We start from the raw sequence: 25,493 nt of genomic DNA, 5'->3' as shown, positions 1-25,493 counted from the left end.
ACTAGCTTGAACATTAAATATCTTGTTTTTTTTTTACTGTATTCAATTCAATATAAGTTAGAAATGATTTGCAAATCATTGCATTCTGTTTTTCTGTTTTTTATGTTTTACACAGCATCCCAATTTTTTTTTAGAATTGGAGTTTGCAATAAAATACAGAGAATTTTGTCATAATGACATTTCAGCAGCATTTCAGCCTTGGCATTTACCATTTTGAATTTGGTCAATGCTGTCTGAAGAGGGTGTTGTGTGTATACACAAGTTTAAAAAGTACACACCAATATTCCACAGGATATAAGAGCATTTTCATTTCTTTTCATTGCTCTTTACCGCTAAAATAAAATATGCCAACTCATTCCAAACAACATACCTACCTCCTCCTGCACTTTCCACAAGGTGTCTGGCCTCTTGACAGATGTTAAAGCACCGCTTTAGATTATCAACAAGTTTGATCATGTGAGAAAGAAAACATTACACTCTTCTGGTTGAGGCAGTTGTGTTAAAGACCTACTGCATGTTCTCAGTCACCGGTAAAATCATCGCACACACCAACAGCATGACAAGCAAGAGAAATCTCAGATTCAGAGGTGAAAAAATAAAGAAAAAGCAACACAAGGAAGATCTCTTCACTACCTAGTTTCTTCATCTTTGGTATAAAATGTGCCACCTGTAGGCTGCTTTTGTTCAACAGTTAAGAAAGACTCAAGAAACTGTCAACAGTTTTACTTAAACTATTGCTTTTTGCACATTTAAAAATCCTAGCATTTTTTTCTGCTTTTTCTCAAAGTCAGAAATATTCCTTTTTTTTTAAACTTTTCTCTTTTTTTGCGGTGAGACAAGCAAAGCAGGCAAAGCAAAAACTTTTTGACTGTAAAAAAGACTGCCATAAAAAAAAAAAAAAATACAAATGTGATGGAAAAACAGAACCTTTACCCCATGATTAAGCTTAACTGCATTTTCCAGGAAGCAGTGGATTGACCCTTCCCACAATTAAAGATTTTTTTTCTTACCGACCAACATCAGCTGCACTGCACCACATAATTTAAAATCGTCATACAAATACAACCTTATTTTTTTAAATCCTGTACAGATAGCTTTGTAAATTTTATCTCTGAGGCTCTCAGAACTTTCCAAGAACCTCTCAAATCATTCAACCACTCTTTTTTTTTAATAATTCAACACTATGGAAACTTTTTTCCCAAAGTTTGAGAAAATTAAGGCAATAAAGATTTACGAAAACATTAATATTCTAGAAAACTACTCAAATAATAAAAAGAATGAAAATAATGTAGCTTAATATCAAAGGAAGACAATCTGTTTTTTTTTCTAGACTTTGCTTCCTTCTTTTTTAATAAAAAAGTCTGAAAATCTACCTGCACATTCAAATGTTCTTTTTTTTCTGTACAGCTTGTTGGTTGAGTTTAGATTTCAGTCTTTGTCTTCTCGTTTTCCTTTGGAGGCAAAGTCCAGTCTCACAGTGAGAAATGTTAAACTCAAAGTTGAAGACTGCGTTTGATTTCATTGTCCTCAAGTTCAGCAAACCATCTTTTCTTTTTTTTCCTCTGTCTTTTTCTTGGTTCAACCAGGTAAGAAATATAATTGATTTTTTTTCTTCATTTTGTCATTTATTTGGTGCTTGTGCACAGTGGAAGCATTCTCCCCTCAGTGTTGCCCATGTCACCTCTGTTTTTTTGTCCCAGTTTCATTTTGATTCTCTCTGTGTCTCCAGCGCCTCAGTGCAGTCCTTCCAAAGGCAATGCAGCAATGATTCCTACCAATCTTGTTATCTAAAGGAGACAGAAAAATAAGTCAGTGAAAAAAACTCTGGAAACTGTTGACAACGTGACTGTTTCTAAAGCAGGCACAACATCCTTCGTCCAGCTGCTGTGTGTGAAGGAAACCACCAGCAGCTTATCTAGGAAGCAGAAAAACAAGACGAATAAACACCTGGAGAAAGATAAAAAATGAACATGACAGGTTTGACGTGATTCAGGACCAAAACAAACACTGTGTCAGGGTCCCGTCTTTTCCACACACGTACTGCATGCTTAATAAAATATCATTAAACAACCAATAACATTTTCAGCTCCGTCTCCTAGAAATGACATTTAAATACAGTTAATCTGCAACAGCAAATATATTTTGAGAGGTACTTAATGACACACAAATTACATTTTATATCATGAGGAAATGTTGGTAAATTTTGTTGCAAAAATGTTGATAGTGAAAGGATCAGTAAAATGTTAACTGATTGCCAAAACAGGCAATCTTGCAATACACTATCCAGTCATAGTGAGGACAGCATTATTCAAAAGTCAGCAAAAGTTATTAAAATTTAACTGAAATCATGATCTTTCCTGAACCTTAACCCAGATGCTTTTGTTACCTAAACCTAACCAAAATGACAACATTTCCTAAATGCTTTAGTTGCAGAAGTTGAGATGCAAACACTGTACTATGGTATAAAAATCCTGCACTTTGTACAGCCAACATCCACCTCAACCACCACTGTGTGCCTCCAGGCAGAAATGTTGCCACCTCAACATAATTCTAAAAACACTTAGCAATATAAAAATGTAATTTCTAGGAGACAGGAGTGCCATTTTGGGAAATACGCTTATTTGTTTTCTTGTCTGGAGTTTGATGAGAAGATTGATGCCTCTCTCGTGTCTGTGTGGTAAATATGAAAGTATAGGCAGCAGCTGGTTAGCTTAGCTTAGCATGAAGACTGGAGGCAAAAAGAAACAGCTGGCTCTGGCTCTGTCAGAAAGTAACAAAATCTGCCTACAAGCAGCTCTGAAGCTCACTGATTAAAACATATTTTCTTTTCCTACTGACTGGAGAACGGAGCCCTGAGGTATATATATAGTTAGTCATATTTCATAGGTATTTATTCTATCATTCCAGTTTTTAATGACTTTGTCAATCATTTTGTCCCTAATGACTTCATATCATCCTTCTCTGTTTTAATTGGCACTTTTTAAAAATAGTGTGTTGGAGTGCTGGGACAGTTTCAGTAGATGGACATATTTATTGAGTGACTGTTAAATTAACTGTAACCTTCCTGATATACTGATATACTAATAGTCTGATTTTTTTTTTATTACATTAATTATGTAACTAATAATGTTTTAAAAAGAAATGCTATGATGGTTGTTTTTTTCAGTGGTTTATTCACTCCACTCTGTAGTTCTTCTATGTTAAATATGTTGGTACAATGAGGTTAAGTTTAAAAATAACAGTATGTAGTTTCATGAGGATTACTGTATATGTGTTGCTCTATTCCTTTGCACACTGGTGACCAGCTAGGTTAACACCCTCCCTACACACACACACACACATTGTTTCTAGTCCATTTCTCTACTCCTTTAAGAGACTTAAAAGGTTAACATGGAGCAGAAATTTGGCTATGTTAAGCACTGAAACCTTTTAAGCTTTAAAGCTTTAATCTGAAAATGGAAAGTGAGACATTCCTGAAATGAATTACCAAAAAGTGGCAAATCATCAGATGATTGTAGCGCATATAAGTACAAGCATCAAATAATAAGGCTGTGAAACAATCTATTAAAATGGATTTCAACTATGAAAAATGACAAATCTAAAACTGAAGAAGCTGTGTTTTGAATGAAAGAGTTGTTTTGTATTTGTCCTCATAATTCTAACTGTAAAAGTAAGCTAGTTTATCAAATACTATCAGAACGGTGGAAGAAGTATTCAAATCCTTTACTTCAGTAAAAATACTAATACCTCACTGTGGAAATACTCTATTACATGTAAAAGTTCTGCACTCAAAACTTTACTTGAGTGAATCACTTAAGTATTATTAGCAAATTCAATGAAAGTAGAGAGACAAAATTTTATCTGCAACACTCACTTAGACTGCTGGTAAGAGTAGGCTGTGGGATGATCTCCTGTATTCTCCACTGATAAAGGCTGCTGCCCACTGGCGTCCTGTGAGGAGGGGGCGGCTGTCTGTGGAGAAGGGTCTGTCACCACGCCCTGACACCAGAGACACAGTCACAGAAACTGTTAGAAGGTTTCAACCCTTCAAACTCAGACGACTGAGGCGAAGTGAGGACTTTTTGTTCCATAAAGCACTGCAAAAATCATTCACAGAGAATGTCCAAAAAGTTTAGCAACGACAAAAATTCACTTGGTATTGATTAAAAGTGAAGCGTCAACTTCTTCCAGCAGACTCTGTATAATTTCTGGTGCTCATTTTAGAATTCAATAATAGTTCCTCTGGCCTTCGGGAATTGAGCACAATTAGTGGCAGTGTCTCAGCCTGAATCACACAGAACCACAATGTGATTCTGATATTATCTAGGCTTTGCCATGGGGTTTAGTTTTCATTTCATGACACCATGACCATTATAAACTACAGCATCATTTACTGCACCTAAATTTATCTGAGAGGCACAACACAAGAGAATATTCAAGTCAGTATTCAAGCCAAGACAGCCCTGTAAAGCCTCTATAAGGGCTGCAGTATGAAGTTGGTATAAGGAGTTAAGTCGATAAACAACAACTTTTTGTCCTTACTTCCACTGTTATGGCAGAGGCAGGCACTGCAGTGTACTGGGGAATGTAGGTTCCTTGCATAGGAGCAGCGGCTGCAGCAGGCATGTACTGCAGAGAGAAGGAGGGGCACAGACAGTGTTATAATACAGGCCGAAACAATATGTTCTCTGGGATGTCTGGATTAAAAGTACTGTCTAACATTCCCTGAGACATATCACTAGACATTGCATAACAGTTTGGCTTGGTTCCACGGTCACTACAGATTTCAGATGTGTTGCAAACAGAAAAAGTTTTCATGTGTGTCGTTTGTGGTTTCTGCTGTGAGATCATTTCAATCACACCTCTATTGATTAATTATATCAAATTAATTACAAAAGATAAACACACATACAGAAAACAGACTGCACTAAAAGTTGAGACTCACGGTGCCTGTAGTGCCCAGGGACAGGTGGTTCATCTGCTGGGTGAGAGGAGCCATTACACTGGAGGGGTGAAGAGACAAACTGGGCTCTATGGCCGCGGCCGGGGTGATCACAGCACCCTGAGGGAAGGAGGAAGGACACATGACCAGCCAGGTTATAGACACTGTTGTACAAGGAATGCGAACAAACTGTTATTAAATATCATATGACAAGGACCAAGGATCAATGACACAAACCAAAAACGCTGATCGGCTCAAGCAGGTGGAACATGAAGGGATGGCAGAGGAGAGAAAATTGAAGTGGGAGAAATGTTGATATGAAAGGCTATAAATGAGAGAAAAGGGAAGGCAAGAGAAGCAATAACCTTTATCTAAAACTAAACTATAACTAAATCTCAAAGTAAAGTATTGTAAGGGCCTTGATCTGTGGGTAAAGGGTGAGTGAGTGGGACGGAGTCGTTAGAGGAATAGTTTTGGCAGATACCCTTATTTGCTTCATTACCCAGAGACAGATGAGAGGATCGATAACACACTTTTTTCTGAATGCTAAATATGAAGCGATGGCAAGTACTAAATTAGCTTAGTTTACCCTAAAGACTAAAGAGCTAGTTCTTCAAAGGTAAAATACACCTACAGTACCTCTAACCCTCACTATTACTTTTTAATATGTGTAAAAAATTGAAGTATAAAATCGACAACTTGTGGTTTTAACAGAGGATTATGTGCTGTACTATTTTGAGGCTGGGCACAGTGATCCACTAAAGTTACTAAACAGCTTTAGTGGTGCTGAGAGGCAGATTTCTTTTACTTTTTGATAGAGACAGACTTAATTCAGGGTTCCTACACATTTTTCATTCCAAAATACTCTTCTAGACTAGATTTTTCATTTTTATTTTAAGAAAATATATTCAAAAAACTGTGCTACCTACTGTATACTCTTATTATTATTATCCCTTTAACATGTTGAATTATATTATATTATTATATTATGTCCTCCTGCATAGTTTATGCAGACTCTATTTTATTAAAAATAACAAAAAAATGTGTAGATAAAAGTTGATTAATTTAATTTGTTCAGTCAAGTATAATATTTGGTTATTAGAGCTGCTATGTATATGTGCAATTCAAAGATTCAAAGATATTGCCATTTCATTCAAACTGATTTGGTCATGTCACCATGAAAAACACTCTGCTTGTAAAATCAATTATTCAGTTTAGAAAACAGATTCGGGCCAGTGTTGGGAAACAAACAGGACAAAGGACAAAGGACAAAAGGACAAAGGACTAAAGTCAAATTCCACAGGTTTCCACACTGTGTAGGAACACTGTTCACTGTAAATTATAAGCATAAGAATGATGTTAATCTTCTCACCTATCTTTCAGCGAGAAAGCGAATTCAAGTATTTTTATGTCAATCAATGTTTTTCCTGCAACAGGGGAAAAAGATGCTTCTTATGCTATGCACTTAAATAAAACATTTTTAAAGACATTCAGCTTGTAGTAGAAAGACTTCCGACCCAGTTAAGTCTGATGACTGCAAGTGTTTTGACTTTGTACACAGCGATGCAGCCAGTCAGCCGGCTTGCCAGGCAGGCTTGACAGAACATGCTTCTGAGCAGAAAGGCTTTTACTGTAAACCTCTTCAATGTGACGGGCTTTGATGCCTCCTAACACCTTGATGCACTGAGCTCTGCTCTTCCACTACAGCTCTGCTACAGACTCAACAGCTCTGTATAGATTTAATAGGAGACTCCTCCCCGCACTGTGTGCTGTGGAGACACCTGGCAACATCCCTGCGAGGTAAACACTGTTCATTTGTGATGGCTGTTTAACTACTCTTCCCATGAGCACAGACAGCATCAGTGGAGAGGTGTCGGGATCACTCAGGAGAACAGTCAGCATTTCTGAAGTTGCATGTAGAGACGGGTTGTTAGAAGAACACAGGTATTAAATTTAGGCACTTTAGTCACCAGCTCAGCTGTATGGCAGTCCTGTTAACAGCTCTGTATGTGTGCAAGAAAACATCAAAATAAAGGTGTTAACTGGAACCATATAGGGTTCTTCCTGGTAGATCCTTTTTTTTAATAAAGGTTTGACTTTGAACTCTTTCAGAGGGTTCTACATAGAATCCAACCCAGGGTTATACCTAGAACCATCTGTGAAAGGTTCCACCTAGAAACCTCTATGAGAGGCTCTACAAAGAACCTTTCTATGACATAATGGTTCCACCAAGAACCTTCTCTGGTGGCTTTATCCAGAGCCTCTCCACCTTCTAAGGCAGCTAACAAGAACACATCTGGGGTGTCTGCCAAGAACCCGTTTATATTCCAATGGTTTTATCTGTAATCGACCCAGGGTGTTCCACCGAGAGACCTTTTATATTCCAAGAGTTTCATGTAGAACCCAGGGGGATCTAAAACTATATTTCACCTATATTTCACCTATAACTATGTCTTCTGTCTTCTGAGGACAAAGAACTATATTGTTCTCTACAGATGAGGTAAAAAATATTGAATCCCATAGATGGAATATTGTGGTCATCCATCATTTTAACAATCTGTGTTACAACGAACGATGTTTAAATTGAGAACATATTTTAACATCCACACTTTCAACAATCATTGAAGATCTCTTCTTCGTCTGGATGAAAAGCATTCTGGGTAGAACCTCAGCCCTTCAGAAAGAACCTTTTTGAAACACTTATTTCTAAGAGTCTAGGGTTTCATAGGGAGGCTACCAGCACATGTGCGTAAACAACACACACAGTAATGAAACGTTCTAGCTGTGTGAAGCTCTTGAAAGCACATACAGACTGTCAGAGTTGTTCACAGTTGCGAATCTGTAAGTGAAGATCCTTATGTCTGCAAACTTCACAGGGAAACACGCACATGTGCACACACACACACACACACACACACAGAGTACAGCACAGGGATTGTCAGAGCTGTTAACAGTGGTGAGTGGTCTTCCTCCTGACTGCTGTCTTTAGACGGAACGTGTTTGAAGAACACGGCCGCCTGGCTATCAGAAATGCTCTGTCAACACTGTCCTCAACATCACAAGTGAATGACTGGCGTTTCTTCCGGCTGCACGCACACTCACATGCAGTTCTACACTAGAAGATATAAGGGTTCTTCTTGAAGGACTGAGATTCTACGTGAAACCATTTGCTAATGAAGAACCATGTTTGAAGAAAGGGTTCATTGAGGATGCTTTGCAAGAGGTTCCATTGAGGGTCATTTTCATCCAAAGAACCCATTTTGAAAGTAAGAGTTCTTGAAGGATTGTTGACATCTTTGAAGAACTCTTTTGTAAAAGGTTCTATGTACCATAACACAAAGGGGTTCTTGGGTAGGTTCTAGATAAACCCTGTGGAAAATAAAATGGTTCTAGGTAGAAAACCCCATAGAGCCTGCCCAGTTCTGGTTCAAGCTAATTTTGAATCATTTTGAGCATTTCCTCCAAAAATAAATTGGTTCAAAAACTGAAAAGTTTGTTCCCAACTGGAACTAAAAATTAGAGGGTTTCCTTGGAAACCAAAGTGGGCGTGTCATATTCCACAGTTTGTTGTGCATTGTACCGCACCTGCTGTTGATGACATCCTTGATTACAACAGATACGCTCAAAATTAAAACTGGTTGGGCTAGTTCAGATAGCACCAAATTTCCAAGAATCTTAAGCAGAAACAGTTCAAGAACCACGGGCTATTTTGGCAGAAAAGGGCCTAGAGAGGGTTCTGAGTGGAAGCATTACACCATAAAGCAGAACCTCTCATAGAGGGTTCTAAGTAAAACGTTTTGCAGAGGGTTTTACATATAACCCTTCTATGTCGAACTTTCTGACGGCCCTTTTCCACCAAATAAGCTCTGGTTCTTGAACCAGTTCCAATCAAGATCCATGAAACCTTGATGTTATCTAGTCCAGCCTGCATGTCCACCAGTTTTGCGTGGAACCATTGTAATCAAGGACATCATCAACAGAGAGCGTTGCACAATGCCTGTAAACAACCTGCAAAATGTGGTTCCCAAGGAAAACCTTGGGAAGTGGAACCCTTAGAAACGCCTCTACCAGGAATCAAAAAGGGTTCTCAGATGGGGACTAGCCAAATAGCAGTTTATAGTTCTAGTAAGTACCTTTGTTTCTAAGAGTGTATATGTGCACACACACACAGCCAGAGGCATCCACACACAGATGCATCAACAGATCTACCCACAAACCAGCACAAAGCCTTGGCTCCGGCAGGTAGATTTAGCAGCCAGAATCGAGCTAATACCCAAGCTTTTCATCCATCTATATAATACGTTCTCCTGTTTAATGATTTCTCATCCTCCCTCGCTCTTTCGCTTCCTTCATCCAATCTCACAGCAGGCTCCCGTGCTGAGAGAAAGCTGCATAAAGCAAAAAGGAAACCCACAATGACTAATTGTCTGCTCTGATTTATAGCTGAACAAGTGTTAAACTTGCTATCTCCGTGTGTGTCTTCACACGGGCACTACACATTAGCGTGTAATGGGTGTGTAATTGTTTGTGGTAGAGTGTGTGTGTGTTAATATTTTTATGTATCAGACATTTTTTTTCCCGGGGTAAGCAATAAATGACTGCACAAGACAGACAGTTATGTTTTCCCTGAGGACAGGAGAGAGAAAAATTCAAGATCTGCTTCAACTTTGAACTCACTCCCTCCTCTCTTCCTCTCCTCTCCTCCCTATGCTGTCATTTTTCCAGTAGAGAAGTGGAGCTGACTAGTGGAATGCTGCAGGCATCGTGCAGCATCAAACACACAGTATTAGTGATAATGACACCTGTTTATCGAGAAAACCACCAACTGCTGCTGGTGTGATGAGAGCTCTGTGCGTGTGAGAATGTAAAGGATGTGAGCCGGCATTGTTTGCACTCTCTCAGGTGATGTGATGGTCGGAAAAAATTATTTTCCATACTAAAACTATGCCCTCATTTATTTTACTCTATTACATTCTTAAAGGTCCAGTGTGTAAGATTTCTTGTCAGAATATGGCAGAAATGTAACATAATTTTAATAGGTATATTTTTTCATTAGTGTGTAATCACCTGAAAATAAGAATTGTTGTGTTTTGGCACATTAGAATGGGCGATTTATATTTTTTATCACTTTTTTTTAACTGAATAATTTTTTAATTGTTGGAATATAGGAATAGACTTATTGTGGCTTTTTGGGATGAAAAATGTTTTGTTGCTGTTTGATACAGGTATTCACTTTTGATAGCTAGTGAGCACCAATACTAAGCAGCGCCATGTTTCCCAGTTTCAACGTACCTTTCTATCAAGGTTTCTAAGATATACTAGCATATCTATATATACTATGTTAGCAAAGAAACTTCTTTTCCTATGAGTGCACAAGGAGCCTAGATGTAAACTATACTGCAACTGTTAATTTGAAAAGCATGAAGTTGGCCCAATAAAGCTAAAACCAGGAAACAACCCATAAGCTTAAGGTACAACTTGTAACGCACACAGCACTAAGGACCTTCTGGGAAACTGAGCCCCGGTTTGATTCACTCGCTACTTTGTTCACTCAGGAGCATCCATGACTTGTTTTTAAAATAGCTAGTATGGTCTTAACTTTCACCATCTAGTGCTAGGCATAGGAAATGTATTTCATTTATTCAGTATGACCAGAAGCATGGACAACATGTATCCCCACTGGGGATAAAAAATGAATGAGCACGGGGGGCGGTATGAAAATCAGAGAGGCGGAAATCCCCCTCATCACCCCCAGCAATTCTCACCCAGACTGTAGCATTCAAAAATGGGTGCTGTAGTCTGTTTTCAAAATATTGGTGCGAGTTGTTTCCCCCTGCCTCTTCCTCCCCAGACTCTTGGCAGGTTACCTGCAGCTTTGTACGGACACTGACCTCCAAGCAGACTCCAGAAAGTAATATAAGCAGAACTTAAAGGCGTCTGCAGCTGTCTGTGAACATGTCTGTTTTAGACTACACCCGAGCCCTGAACCTACATAAGCACAAGACGAGTGCAACATTACACCTTGACAGTGACAAGCGATGATGTATCCTGCACTCTAAGTTGATCAGCTTTTTATAACTTAGTTGTCTGTTGATGTAAAGCAAAGCCCATTATCCTGACAACAAAAGCCAACTGGTCCCGAAATACACACTCTGGTGTCAGAGTTCAGTTACTGCCTGTCTCACTGCCTGTCAGACTCTGTTAACATATTGCTCAACTTAACTGTTAGAAACATCTATTCCATCTAAAAGATTATTTATGATTTCTTACAACTCATAAACAGACACTGACTCATTCAGCAAATATTCTGCAATATTTTAGCTCCATGTGAAGTGAGTAAATGTTAATGTAACATAAACGGGCAGTGTCCCCAAAACAAAAACAGATGTTCTGCACCAGAATGGAAATTTCAAAGGCGAACATACTGGCTGTAGCATTCTTGGTGGAGAAGCCAGCATTTCAGCATAGCAAGTTTCCTTAATCTCTGATGACATATCATGGTTATTTTAAGATTTAGTACAATAAATATATTGCAGATTTCTCCTTTAAACTCAAGATTTTACAGGACTACACATAGCAAAAAGACAGGTATTACCTGGTCGTAAATTCTGAACATGCATCGGCATGCAATGCATGGGAACTGCACAGACAGGCATACACGCACACAAAGGATTGCAGCATAAAAACAGGAAAGAAACCAAGAGTTTTGCAGTATTTTGGAGGTTCAGGTATGTACTGCTCTGACATATTCTTCACTCCCTTTGTCTCCTCAAATGAGTTTAACATGGCAATTTAACTCAGGAAGATCTAAAATCCCAATTCTTTGGATGTCTCATTACAGCCCTCCCCAATAAGCCGCCTTCCTTGTCTTCTCTTGCTATGCATGGTTAGGGTAATGCATTCATTTCCTGTAGGGGGATTTGTGAGTAATTATGCACAAAGACATCCTCTCACTAATTAGGATGTAAAGACAGGGAGTTCAAGTAATCTGGGCATTCCACCAAGGCTCGGAAACACACAGTCCTTAAGGCACTCCACTGTGTGTATAGGTGTGGTTGTGTGTGTGTGTGTGTGTATATTTGAATTAATTTGGGAGAGTGCATACTTATGCTTGTGTCTGTGTGTGTGTAAATATAGCTGTGTGAGTGCATGTATGTGCACCTTTCTTTATTCCTGGGGAACAAAAACAGCACTTAGCACTGTTTTGATTTCTCTCATTCTAACCTTTTAATTACAGTCATTAACGTCTTTGGTAACCATGTGTCTACAATGAGCATGTGTGAAGAAGGGATGAACCCAAAGCGGAAAATGTTGTTCTGGACAGCACAAATAATGTGATGGAAAAAAAAACACATTCTTCTACACAAAGTTGCATGTTATCATACAGGAAAAAAGAAATTCCTAAAATGAAATGCAGTAACGTTAAGAGTGCTACTTTTTACTTAAGTCCATTTCTACATTTTCTAAAATATTATAAATTATTAAAATAGCCTAATATATATGTATAATATTCTAGTACTGTGAAATGTGGTAAGATCAACACATCAAGACACATGATTGCAGCATCATTAAAATTTAAAAGGGATTGACCCGAAGATGAAAATGTTATTCTGAAAGGCACAAATAATGTGATGGAGATATTTCTTCTAGCCAAAGTTACTTGTCATTATTTAATTTTTATTGTTATTATGTATATACAATATTGTAGGTACTGTGAAATGTGGTAAGATTAACACATCAAGAAATATGAATGCATCATTGGCATTTAAATAACATTTAAATGTCCTAAAACTCACATATGTTATATATCTATAACTATATATCTAAAAGTGAAAGAACAACTCCCATGATCCCGCACCATTTCATGACATTATTACGAAGTTGTTGGGAGACACATCTTAACTTAGCTAATGTTAGGAAAATGCTTGCTTGACTGGAATCTATATCAATCGTTAGCTTGCTAATTAACTAGCATTCTGCTAATATTAGCTAACTTAAAATGTAACTATATGTCACCTTTACAAGTCTCCCAGCAGATTTAGGGAGGGTCAACTGCTTTGCCAATGAATATTAGCTTAGAAATTTGCCTGATGTAATGTGACTTTTAGTATAAACCACACCCACTTCCTGTCTTCAATCCAAATACAGATACAGAGACAGATAATTTTGTTGTTTGAACTAATACAGATACAGATAATGATGATAATGATGCCTCTGTGCGCCTCTAGTGTGAAACTATGAGCATTTGTCAGCAGTACACCTAGCAGCCTCCCAATTTTAGCACCACAAACACGTAAAAAAATTGCATGATGGACTGTTGACTGAACGATTAGCAGAGACGTGCTTGCGTGCATCAACCTTAATGTGTCAACGAGCGCACACCATTAATCAAAGTTACCAGTCATTAACTTTGCTTCAGCAGCGAGGAAGCTGCTGCTACCATAGGAACAGAATTAAGCTGCTGTGTCTCTCTCAGTCTCCCTCCCTGTTGCAGCTTTAATTTGCCAAGCTCTTCTGTATCCAGGAAATACAATGACTAGCCTTCGCCTTTGTTGTCTAACAGGGATTTTGACTATGCAGAGACAAGGCTGGGGAACAGGCGCGCACAGCCCAGACATGCTTTTGCAGCAGTTGTTTTCTCTTCTTTGTTCTCGATTTATTCTTTGTAATCCCTTCTTTCCTCTACTTTCCCTGTGCCTGCCTCTTTCCCCTGTCCTCTCTCTGTCATACACACACAGTTCTTTCTTATTTATTTATTTTGTCCTTCTCCAATCCTTATTCTCTCTCCTCTTCTATATCTGGCTGTCTTCTCTCCCAAGTCTTACGAAGTCATATCAAGCGGCCTGCCAAATAATTAGACGGGACATTTGTTTGAAAACACATTTACAGAAGGGTATTATCCTCTCTCACAGACATAATTCTAATCAGACATGACAACAGAATGTTTTTAGGAGTTGGCAGATAGACACAAAGAGGAAGACAGATAGGAAGAGAGAATTATAGAGAGGGGGAGCAGCAGAATTTGGAACTAGTTTAACTATTGTGTTGTGACAGCATTTGCTGGAATCCCTCAGCGCATGGCTGATATACTATATCTGTGCTGGCTCTATCCTTCACCCCCCTACAGCTGACAATTTTAATGGAGCATAACTGAATTTTGCAGGTGTAAAATAGTCTGCAGATGTTGGCAAGACACCAACTCATTAACACTTGCACAAATCTGGATGATGAAATCTGTCTTGAATATTGTCTTTTTTGTGAGAGAAGCCAACTTTATGTTCGTGAAAATCTTATAATAAGAAAATCTTATTCCTCCACCAAAAAACCTGGAGCAGACAGTGGCTGTACTGATAATGTGGTGCATCTAAAAGCTTTCGCCAGCAATAATGGCCATGATCACTGACATTCACATTGGATTACGCACTTGTCTTATCATTGACTCCCTCACTTCCAGACTGATAGAATTTTTCTATATAAAAATATTTAGTATCAGTTTATGTGAAGGGGTGAGCATAAGAGTAAAAATTACATTCCTATAATCATGTCACGACACCTTTCATGAACATGAAGGGGTCTTTATGATTGTTGTCATTTAGGCGGTCAATTATTCAGTCAATTATGTTGATGCTGTTTGAAATGTCTTTGTTATAACAACTTGACATTATCAAACTTAATAAAACTATTTAGCACGAGACCACTGTAAGTGTGTCATGAAAAATGTCCTTTACCGCAAGTAAAGTAGCACATTTTGGACTTGTCATAAAGATGTAATGTTATAAGGTCAGTTTGACAACAGAATACAGTAGCCAGGTGATTTAGCTTACACAGTTAGCTGATGTACAGATAGTTGGCTTAATTAATCAGTTAGTTTGCTGAAGAAGACTAACTGCTGTCTGCTGTTATCTGTAGATGTTGTTAGCCAGTGAGCTCATTTAGCCGTGGAGCAAGCCACCTAATTAGCTGATCAAGCCCCAGGTGCCAGGAGTCAAATTTAGTAAGACAACCACCTTGGTACTGTCATCAAACTGGCCGCCATTGGTCTCAGTGTAATCACAGTCTTATGCACATCCCTTCAAATAAAGTGCTACCAGATACTTTTCTTTTCACATTCATTAATTTAATTTCACCTTCATATGAACCAATTTTTAAAATTAATAAATTAAATTGAAGTTTAACATTTCTTTTTCAGAGTTTAATATAAAATGACTAATGTGCACCGTACATGAGCAGAACCAGTGGAACTGTGACCTCCTGATGAATAAATGTTGAAGATATAAAGCACTTTCAAGGTTGTTGTATGGTACCAACAAGAATCTAATCCACTCTATCATCTATCATTTTCTTATCTATTGAAAATAAAAAAATAATCAACCAGTGATGAGACTGATTTCAATTCATCTGGTAGACATATCAAAAGTTTATCTCACTTCTTCTTCCAGCAATGAAAAACAGGACTCCATGTCTGAAAGAAGGTGTAGAGATTATATACTGCATGTTAGGGTAGTAACGGTATGTCAGACAGACAGGACGTCACCTGTGACTGAGCTCAGAACAAACCCTGTATGGAGGATCAAAGTTCAATCTCCTGTTACTAACACCTGTATACAGTCCCTGACTAACAGCAAAGGAAACCTCGAAGTTTGTTTTTATGTGTGAGAGAGCATCAGAGAATACGAAAGAGAATTTATAGGTACACCTACACTCACAGTCAGTATTACATGAGTATACAGTGTGGGTAAATACATGTGTGGGTGTGTTCTAATACATCCTTGTGTTTCAGTCAAAGCTGTTTGTATGTGCGTATGAGTGTATAAGTGTGTGTGTGTGTGTGTGTGTGTGTGTGTGTGTGTGTGTGTGTGTGTGTGTGTGTGTGTGTTTGTGTTTTGACAGACAGCTCAGACAGTTTGAATCCTTCAGGTCACTTCAGCCAGACACAAAGCACAGATTTTTATATTACTGTTGTGTATTATACTGTATCTTCTTTAGTCTGTATATATTTAGCATTTATACATTTTTTTGCACTTTTTGCATTTGTATTAGAAATATGATGAGTATTGGCTTTAATATCAGCAGTATGTTTACAACTTCACTTGTGGAAGTCAGGCCTGCTGTACCTGCAGTTTCATTTCAAACCAGCAGGGAGCAACCTTTTATTATGGATTTCAGACTCTGCTCCGCTGAGCTCTTCGGGCTGCTTTAAAGAGGTTATTGTCGAGCTGATTCAGCAGGGTTGGACTCAGATGCAGAGATAAAGTTTTTTTTCCTGGTCTGACCTGAGCTTGGCTCTCATACACTGCACTTGTTGGAAATAGTGTGTCATTTTACTTTTATTACTTGGCTCATTGCAATTTTTCAAAGACTTGCTCCATCATTTGTACTGATATATGAGATAAAAATGAAAGGAAATTTAATAATGCTACAAGGCAATTATAATCAGCACAAACAAGACCTATAGTTTCTAGGATAGATGAGTTTTTGTTCCGTAAATCATTGTGGCAGCCTATCTGACAGACATCCACATTACTTATCGAGCCTTTTGAGTCTTGCTGTGAAAAATCTTGACTGTTGTGAGATTAGCAGACTAAGAGGCGCATGAGGAGTAAATACTGAGGCATACTTACACACAAAAATGACAGGCAAGAATGTAATGTAAAAAGGAGGTGGTGAAAAGTGTCGGAAAATGGAGAAAATGACTCCGCTGGGAAAAGATGATATATGACACAAAAAAACAAAGGAATGGCTGCTTCAAAAACATACCGTGGGTTGCATAACATACTGTTGATGTGGCATCCAAGATGTACTCTGGACCTGTGGAGAAGAAGAGAGAAGGGAAGATGAGGCAAAGATAGAGGTGACGGCAATACAATCAGAGATGACGAAGGAAGAAGAAAGATGGGGAGAAGGGAGAAAGGATGGCCGAGAAAAATAAAGTAATTAAAGAAGGGGTGGGGGTGGGCATGAGTAGGAGGATGCAGAAGGGAGGTCAGGAAGAGATGAGAGGAAAGGGAAGATCAAAAAGAAGATTGTTATAAGTGGATAAAGAATTGAGGAAGAGAGAACATAAAGAAGGACAATTGGAAGACAGAATGACAGGAAGGGAGCGAAAATGAGAAAAGCAAAGAGGAGAAGAGAGAAAATTAATCATTAGCTCAAGTCTTTACAAGCCCATTTCAGAGCCCCGGTCCCTGCGGCGGCGTGTCTTAAAGAATATTACGGCAGTAACCGAGGGTCCACTATACAGTATGTTATGTTGTAATTATAAGAGGATATGAAGACCACGGAGAGCAATACAGTCTAATAATTACTGCTTCACAGTGGAGGTTTCATCATCAAAGCCTGTCTTGGCCACAAATCACTACTTTCATCTCCTGCTGTTACCCAGTGCCCAGCCCTAACATGAGGAGAACAAGTCCCTGAAGGCACCATTTTGTCATATGTGTACGTATTGGGGTATTATATGAGTTCATGTGCATGTTTACTCACCTGGTTCTGTCTTTGGGGAGCTGTTCAAGGAAAGGTACACTATGCACAGTAGAACCAAAAAGGGTCCTTCAGCTTGTCCCCATAGGAGAATCATTTTTGGTTCCTGGCAGAACCTTTTATAAAAGTTCCACTGAAAGGAACCCTTTGAGAGAACTTTACCTAGAGCCAACTGTGAAAGGTTTCCCCTGAACCCCTCATCAGAGGTTCTACTGAAAATTCTGTGGTGTAACTGTTCCACCCAGAACCCTCTCTTGGAGTTCTATCTAGAACCCTTCCACTTTCTAAGGGTGCCAACAAGTACCCACTCATAGTCTTCTTCTGAGAAACTTTTTTTCTTCCAGGGGTTTCATCTGTAACCCACCCAGCAGGGTTTATCTAGCAAGAGGGTTCTACCAAGACCTCTTTTATATTCCAAGGGTTTTATCTACAACCCAACCAAGGGGTTCTCAAAAGAACATTGCATATAATAGTACAAAGAACCCTTGATGAACCCTGTCCAAAAGAGTCCTTCAAGGATCAGCAATCCTTGTAGAATTCTTTGTTCCAAAAAGGGTTCTTCAGATGAATAGGGTCCTTAGACTTACAAAGAACCCTTGACTAACACTTTCTTCAAAAAGAGTTCTTCAGCAGCAAGTGGTTCTGGGTAGAACTTCTGCCTTTCAGGAAGAACCCTTATTTCTAAGAGTGCAGGTTAATTTCTTCTCGTATTTTCCACTAAAAGCAGGATGTGGTTGTGTCTCTGGCTGTAATTCTGGTCTGCTGAAGGTGTGTCTTTGCATTTGTCTCTCTCATTTACAGCAGCAGCGTTCCGTGTGGGGGAGGACTGCTGTTTGTTTTAAAGTCTATGCGTCTGACAAACTGTGGATCAAGTGCTGAGTTGATCTCACAAAGAACCACAGCTACATCAGCAGCCAGCTTTGGCATGAATTGGTTCAGTTTGTGTGCGTGGAAGAGAGAGAATGCGACACATGGGGAGAGAGAGAGAGAGAGAGAGACAAAAGGAAGATTTGTGCCCGAGAATGAATGATCGATGGGAGGAGTGCTGCAATATAAGCCTGTGTTTTATCATTGCTAGACTAAGAATTGTCTTGAATGGAGAGAGCTGATAACTCAATTTCTGTGTTCAAGACTTTCCTGAGAAAAGAGGTTCTCTACTTGCCTGATCTGTACTGTACATCCAGAGACTACACTTGGGACCAGTGAATAAAGTGGTCAGTTTTGCACATTTTCTAAAATTAATTTCAAAATGAGAAAACTGTTGTGGATGGAATCAAATGAAGATGTTCATTACATATTTCAAAAGCACTGGTCCTACGTAAGCTGTTAACTTCCCTCAAGATGAGACGGCTGTTGTTTGATATTTTCATTTTAGACAGCAAATCCCATGAAAAGACCAAAACCAACAATGTGTTAGTACAGCTCTAAATTCTTTTAGACTTCCCCTGTGTGTTGCACACAAAGCTCCATTCATTCCAATTGAAAACTGATTTTTTTTTAAAACGTCATTTTTTAAATACAGGATATAAATGTCTTAAACAGCTGAGCACTGCAGTTTTCAGCCAATGTATCTCAAACAGGAGGAAATAGGGCATTTCTTCAGGAGTATTTTCACCTGCAGATTAACAAACACTTTAAGTGTTAGTGAATTTTTCAACCCATTTCATCCTAACTCTTCAAATACCAACATTTTGTCACTGCCCTTCAGCATCTCATTTGTATGTATGAGATGCTGCCAGAGTGCCTTTTTAAACACATGGTTAACCTTATGAAATGGTTGCAGTTTGGGTAGGTTTGCGCACAAAGAGTACTGAAGGGAGTCGCAAGATGAAAGTCACATGGTGAAAGTCGTCTAATACTTGTAATGTCGTGTACCTTAAAACTTTTCACAATGTTTTGGTTTGACATGGGACACAAGCCCTGGAGTTCGGGAAAGTCCTGTGTTTGTTCGAGCTGTCCATCCACTCCACCTCCTTCAAATGCAGCCTTTGTCCCCTCCAAAAGCCCAGTGTCTCATAGGCTTACACTGAAGACACTTGAAAGCCGCTAATGGGCATTGCCATGGGGCAATGACAAAATGTTGATATTTGATGAGAACAGGTGTTTACTGCAGCAGGATGGTGTATGTGGGATTGACTCAAAATAAACTACAGTACCATGTTCATCCTAGTGAAGGAGACAATGCAACAGTGTGGCTCATTTATGTGTTACAATGAAGTTCACAGAGCAAAAAGCTGCATTAGACTTTGTCTACACAGAGAATGTATGTCGGTGGGATCAATTCATTGTTGAATTTGCTCTTTTCATGGGATTTGTTGACTGTGAGAAAATATAGAATATCACCAGACTTACCCTTCACAACCACTGATTTACAACTACGGAACTAAAACTCTGGTTCCACAGATTTCTATTGAGTTGTTGACTTCTGTTAAGATCCTATTGCTATCTGATTGCACCATATACTTGTGGGATACCACACTGGATAGTCTGACTTTGAAGACTTTGCTATATTTGTTGGCTGGCCAACAAGCCCGCAAAGTCAGATTGTCTATAGCTGGAACTTGGGTGTTTTGCCATTGTGACAAAAAAACATAATAAAACATTTACTTAAGTACAATGAGTTCATTCATTTTAGCGACAAAGTTATTACTTTAAAAACACAATTTCTATCCTTTATTACTGTAACCTGCCTATTTTCCATTGATAAAAATCATAACTGATGATGCATCTCTATGTTTTAAAGCAACAAAACAACTAATTAAAACCAAACTGATCAAAAATTAAGATCTGAACATAAATCAGTGTGATAAGAACTACCTAAAATGACAGAAAACAAAATTTATTTGACTTGTACATTGATTTTTTTTTTTTCAGTTTGTCCCATGTCCCCTCTTCTAACATAGAAGGGACAGAATTTATGACCTATACTGACATATTGTTTCGGCTTCACTTTTGGGGAGCTGTCATGTTGTCCATCTTCATACATGTCAGTGATCTAACCCAGTAAACTTCCACGCACCTGATATGTAGAGACAGGAGAGGCAGCGATGAAGGGTGTGATTGACGTCTGTGCAATCATCCGATTAGTGGAGATGCTGTATGGCGAGGAGTAGAACCTAGGGAAACAAATCAATTTTGGCATCATCAGTATCAACAAACCTAGAAGCTGGGTAAAACTGAATCAAGACCACATTAAAAGACAATGTTCAGTTCAACATCAGTCAAGAGGCTTCTCTGCACACAGTTCTAGTTCTCTGGATGTAGCTGCATGCAAAGGTGAAAAGGAGCCCGTTGTGCCCCTTTGTTTCCAACCACCTAGAACACTTCAAGACAACGCTGACAAAACGGATCATCAAGGCTGTCATGGAAACAATAAATATTGCAGCTTCACTTTGTGCCACATCATCAAAGACGTCTTAGAATGAGACTTGACACTGCACCGGAGTACACATAATGTTACAAAGGAGTCTGCTCCACTGCAATGCATAATAATAAATTATCACCTTAATGTACGAGTGGGTGAAATATTTCAACAGTACCCTTTATGTTCCCACCTACGCATATTCCACTTGCTGGGGTAAGCAGCATCTAAAACATCTGCATGTTATACTCTGTTTACTTCTCCTCCTATAGCTTTGTTTGCCCTTCTGATTTTGCTCCATCTCTTTTTTTTTTCATTTCACCCCCTCAACCCTGCAGCAGGAGAATGCTGTGGCTCGCGGTGCTTTATTTATCATTGTGTACCTAGAGAGGACATGTTTCATCCGCCAGGCCGTGTTGCTGTGCCCGATCGATCCCAAAGTGTCTGTTGACTGAATAATAGAGCAAGGGATGGGAGAAAGAGAGGAAGAGAGGCAGAGACAGAGAGGACCCCCCCCCCACCTCTAAAAGCTTAAAGCTAAAAACTCTTTAACAGCTAATTGACACAAATTAATTGCTTAATTGGGAAAAAAAAATACAGTAGGGTAGAATGGGGACAGTTGCAACGGGGGATAGTTGCAACAAGTCTTGCTTCCTCCAATCAGAAGCATGCTAGAGTGACAATACTTCAGTTAGATCCTCTGTCCACCAGGAGGACAAAAGACACATTGAACTTGTAATGCTAAATATATTGAAAAAAAGAGAGAGTGGGAGAGAGATATGCAGCAAAGGGCTGTAGGCAGAAGTTGAACCCACAGCCACTGCAGAGGACTCACAGCACCAGTACACAGGACACTCTACCAAGCTACCAGGTCACCTGCCCTGGATCTTTTATTAACTTACTTTACTTACTTTAACTTACTTAGTTTACTTAGTTAGTTATGCTTGTTTTGTTGACTTTTAAATTCCATGGTTAGCATGTGTCTAGGACAATGTATCTAGCTAGTACATGATGATCTGTCATGGCTAATAGAGTAAGCTAAACAGCCATATCAAGCTAGAACAGAGAAGTGTTTTTCAACATAAACAAGTCATTGCGGGACACAGAAAAAGACTGCCGGCTAAACATGAATATGTATTACTTTTTTACTAGGGGTTTTACTAGGGATTTGTATCTCGATACATGTTCAACGATAAGATAGATTTTAAATATGATGCAATACAAGATGATACAATATGTGAATCTTTACATTTTGATTCAATTAATGCTACATTTATAGAGTGCTATTAGTTGCAAAAAGACATCCTGAAAGTTTTACTAAATATAGCAACAGTAGAGACAGATAGAAAGAGACATTACAGTAGTGTTAACATCTTATTATGAGTCTCATGTGTAAATGAGATCCTGTAGCCTCAATGAGAATCTGTGAACAAACTTGAAAACTGTTTAAAATATGCTGTCAAACACATTTTGTATAAATGATTTGCAGCAGTGTTTCTCATCTTTATTCTAAAACCCAAACTTATTCTAGACTTGCGTGTTCTGAAAGTTTGGTGGTGCAATGCGGTACAGTGTCACTTCTGTCGCTGTTTTCAGCGCCGTCTGTTTTAAGTAAATGAAGAGGAGACACAGGAGAGGGAGGAGAGCTTGCTTTGTGTGATCACGGCAGCAGGCGTCCAGCGACAGCAGTGCAGGCAGAGGGAGGACGAGAGAGAAAATGGAGGAAAGTTACAGTGGCAGCTCCCTGATGCCAAAAATGAAACATGCACGTCCTAATAAGATGTATCGATACACGAATGCTGCATCGATTTCTTTCTGAATCATATTCAGCTTTTTACCAATACTGGCCGTCTGATGCATCGGATGCATGAGTGAATCGTTACACCCCTATTTTTTACATGTGCACAAGTGACGGTAGGTAGGGAGGTAAATAAAGTTGTTTCATAATAGTTCATATACTGGAGAGTGACAAAATCAGTAAAAAAAAAGCATTTTTGTTTTTGTTGAAAGAAAGTTTGTTGCATTGCAAATTGTTCCATTCTTCCTGCATTTCTTTCACACTGAAATATAGAGAGACTGAATAGCATCTATAACATCGGCACATTAACTCAAGGTAGGCCTATGTTCTAGAAATTAACAAACAAAACTCAAACACTGTTATTTGATAAATAACTAAATAATATTATAATATTGATGCAAACCAATCCATATTATGAATGAATATTATACTTATTGAGACAAAAAGTAAAAGTTTATTTGAGAGATTTCATGTATTTTTCATATGTTGGAACTGTCCTCTGATCATGTTGCAACTGTCCCCAATGCTGGGGTCAGTTGGGGTCTTCCTTTCAACAAATGGTTGTGTACTTTGTCATATGCGATCATCTTTAATTTGTATAGGTAATTAGTGGACAGATGTAAGTTAAATAAATAATGATTTGGTTGGCTGAGTCCAAACAATCTCTGAGTTATGGACAGAAATGGGTTAAGTGTTGCAACTGTCCCCAGTCTCCCCTACTTAGAAAAAAAAAACAGAAAAACACAAACACAAAGGTGGTTTAGTTTTACAGGTTACTTCAGGTTTACAGGTTCAAATATTTGCTATATTTTATCAGTAAAGATCTGTATCAGACTTAATAGAATATACAATATCTATTCTTACAACTGAGATGATAGTCGGCTCAGCGACCAGCCAAAGACAGGCCAGCGTGGATGAATTGGTGCTACTCCACTGTGACACCAGCACACATTCTCATTTCAAGGGTGAAATAGGTTGCTGGGGCGCCCACCTGTTCTGTTATTGCATTTTCTGTTTCACATTACATTTGTTTGGTCAGTGATAGCACGGGCAGTTTTGAACTTGGCTGCGAGATGCAAAGCCTTAGATATTTTTAAACTATTGCAGTCCAGGTCCTGTGGATGCAGTCGGTTTTCAACTGCCTGCGATAAGTTCCAGAGCGCGATTGTGCTTCACACGGACATCCAGACTCCCTGTTGGATGTTTATGCTCCACTTGGTGTGTTGAAACATAAGTAGTAGAACATAAAGAGTATATCTACAAGGATTTCTCCACTTTCCAAAAATACATTGTGGTTCACTTCATTGGCACCAGAAAAAGAAATCTCATGAATTATTAGCACTATATATTTTCTCCTGCCAGCCCTGGTTCATGCACAGGTTGATTGTGTGTTCTATCTTCTCAGCTTACTTAGATTTTCCCTCAACTCTTTCAAGGAACTTGGATTAGCTTCAAAGGGAAAGCTCCCCCTTCAATCAAAAATACATAATTTATCTCTGGTCTGTTGTGCTTTTTATCCATCTAGATTGTTTTGGTGTGAGTTGTCAAGTTTTGAATGTATCAGTTGTGGCCTTCTCTTGAGTATAATGGTACTAGATGGTACTCAGTTTCTCGTGTTCAAATACATATCCAAAAATTAACAGCCATGTCTCTTTCCAGAGATCATGACCCAGTTCATTTCTTTCTAGCAGAAAGAGCGTCGCTCTCGTAGATTCTACTACAAGTAATACCATAATAAAACAGTAGTAGTAATTGTCTTGAGTAACTGAGTCATGACATTGCTGTTGAGTTTTTTAGATGTACTTTTTGGTACTTTGAGCCCAATGCCATTTACCCCCATTATATTGGAGAGAAGGCAGACATCTCTATCCTAATATCTTCAAAACTCGGGGACTCACACCAAAACTATCTAGATGGATAAATAGCACTACAGGCCAGAGAAAAAACAAGTTTTTTTTTATTTTGGGGTGAACTGTACCTTTTAAAGTTTTAAGCTAACCAAACTAAAACTGTTTTACCACGTTAATTATATGTATAATGTCACGTGACGTACGTAATGTAGTTAAGGTCCAGTAAGCTTGTCACTACTGGCAATTTCCATCAGTCATACATGTCCTTTTGAGAGTCATTGGCAATCGGTCTATTTTGTCGTGTAGGTTATGAGGATGTGCTGTTATCGCTGCACATCTACTCATGGGTGAGAGTCTATTTCTTTTAACGTAGCGGGATGCATGATTGTTAGAAACAATACCAAGCTTTCGAAGTATCTTTTCAGCACTGATGATATGTTTCACCCTTCTACGTCACATGAAAAGTTGGAACAGCTGTATACTGGATGGATCTGAGTTAAAGGAAGAACTGGAACATGTTTGTCAGAGTGCTGATCAGTGATGACAGGAAAAAAAAAACTCTTCTACTGATCATGTAGCAGCATGGATCCATCTTTCTGACTGTACAATTAATGTATGACTTGCATTAGAGATACTGTATTACTGTCACTGATTAATACAAATGAGCGAATGAAGCCGGGTTATTCAATATGGTTCTGTGATTGTGTTTATCGTATTTTTCATTAGAGTGATGTGTATTGAGAGAGCGAAATAGCAGATAGAGGACAGATCCAAGGTTATTGATGGAGGCTATTAGTCCTGAGCAGCACGCTGTCAATAGGGACTCCAGCACGGCTGTTTAAACAATACACTAAACATGTAATTGCGAACAGAACATTACTACGGGATTGAATTTAAAACCTCTCTGTGAATCCCTGGTGTGACCTAGCGGCACTGTCAGGAATTTGCCCTGAAAAATTAGCGAATGATTTAGTGCCGACCTCTGTGACTTTTCAGTGGAGAAATGTGGGGGAGCATGCTTAAATATATGTCTATGTGTGTGGGCAGAAGAGAGAGAGGACA

The 25,493-nt window shown here is 38.7% G+C and overlaps 1 protein-coding gene across 2 annotated transcripts in view; it reads right to left on the bottom strand.

Annotated features, from left to right (window-relative positions):
• Nucleotides 1-25,493, bottom strand: part of LOC146321200 (RNA-binding motif, single-stranded-interacting protein 3-like) — a 174,733-nt gene continuing 149,240 nt past the window's right edge. The window contains exons 9-14 of one of the 2 annotated variants that reach the window (XM_084726255.1): nucleotides 20,442-20,538; nucleotides 16,700-16,750; nucleotides 4,946-5,062; nucleotides 4,543-4,629; nucleotides 3,875-3,999; nucleotides 1-1,787 (exon numbers count right to left, since the gene is read on the bottom strand). In XM_084726255.1, the coding sequence (XP_084582381.1) occupies nucleotides 1,784-1,787; nucleotides 3,875-3,999; nucleotides 4,543-4,629; nucleotides 4,946-5,062; nucleotides 16,700-16,750; nucleotides 20,442-20,538 (481 nt within the window). In that variant the 3' untranslated portion in view covers nucleotides 1-1,783. Of the gene's footprint in view, nucleotides 1,788-3,870; nucleotides 4,000-4,542; nucleotides 4,630-4,945; nucleotides 5,063-16,699; nucleotides 16,751-20,441; nucleotides 20,539-25,493 lie in introns of those variants that run through there. The other variant, XM_084726256.1, reaches the window with a different exon arrangement.

The sequence above is a fragment of the Lutjanus erythropterus genome, chromosome 9 (assembly GCF_056507025.1).
Source record: "Lutjanus erythropterus isolate fLutEry1 chromosome 9, fLutEry1.hap2, whole genome shotgun sequence".
Classification (NCBI taxonomy): Eukaryota; Metazoa; Chordata; class Actinopteri; order Lutjaniformes; family Lutjanidae; genus Lutjanus; species Lutjanus erythropterus.
This window is presented reverse-complemented; position numbering and strand designations above follow the sequence as displayed.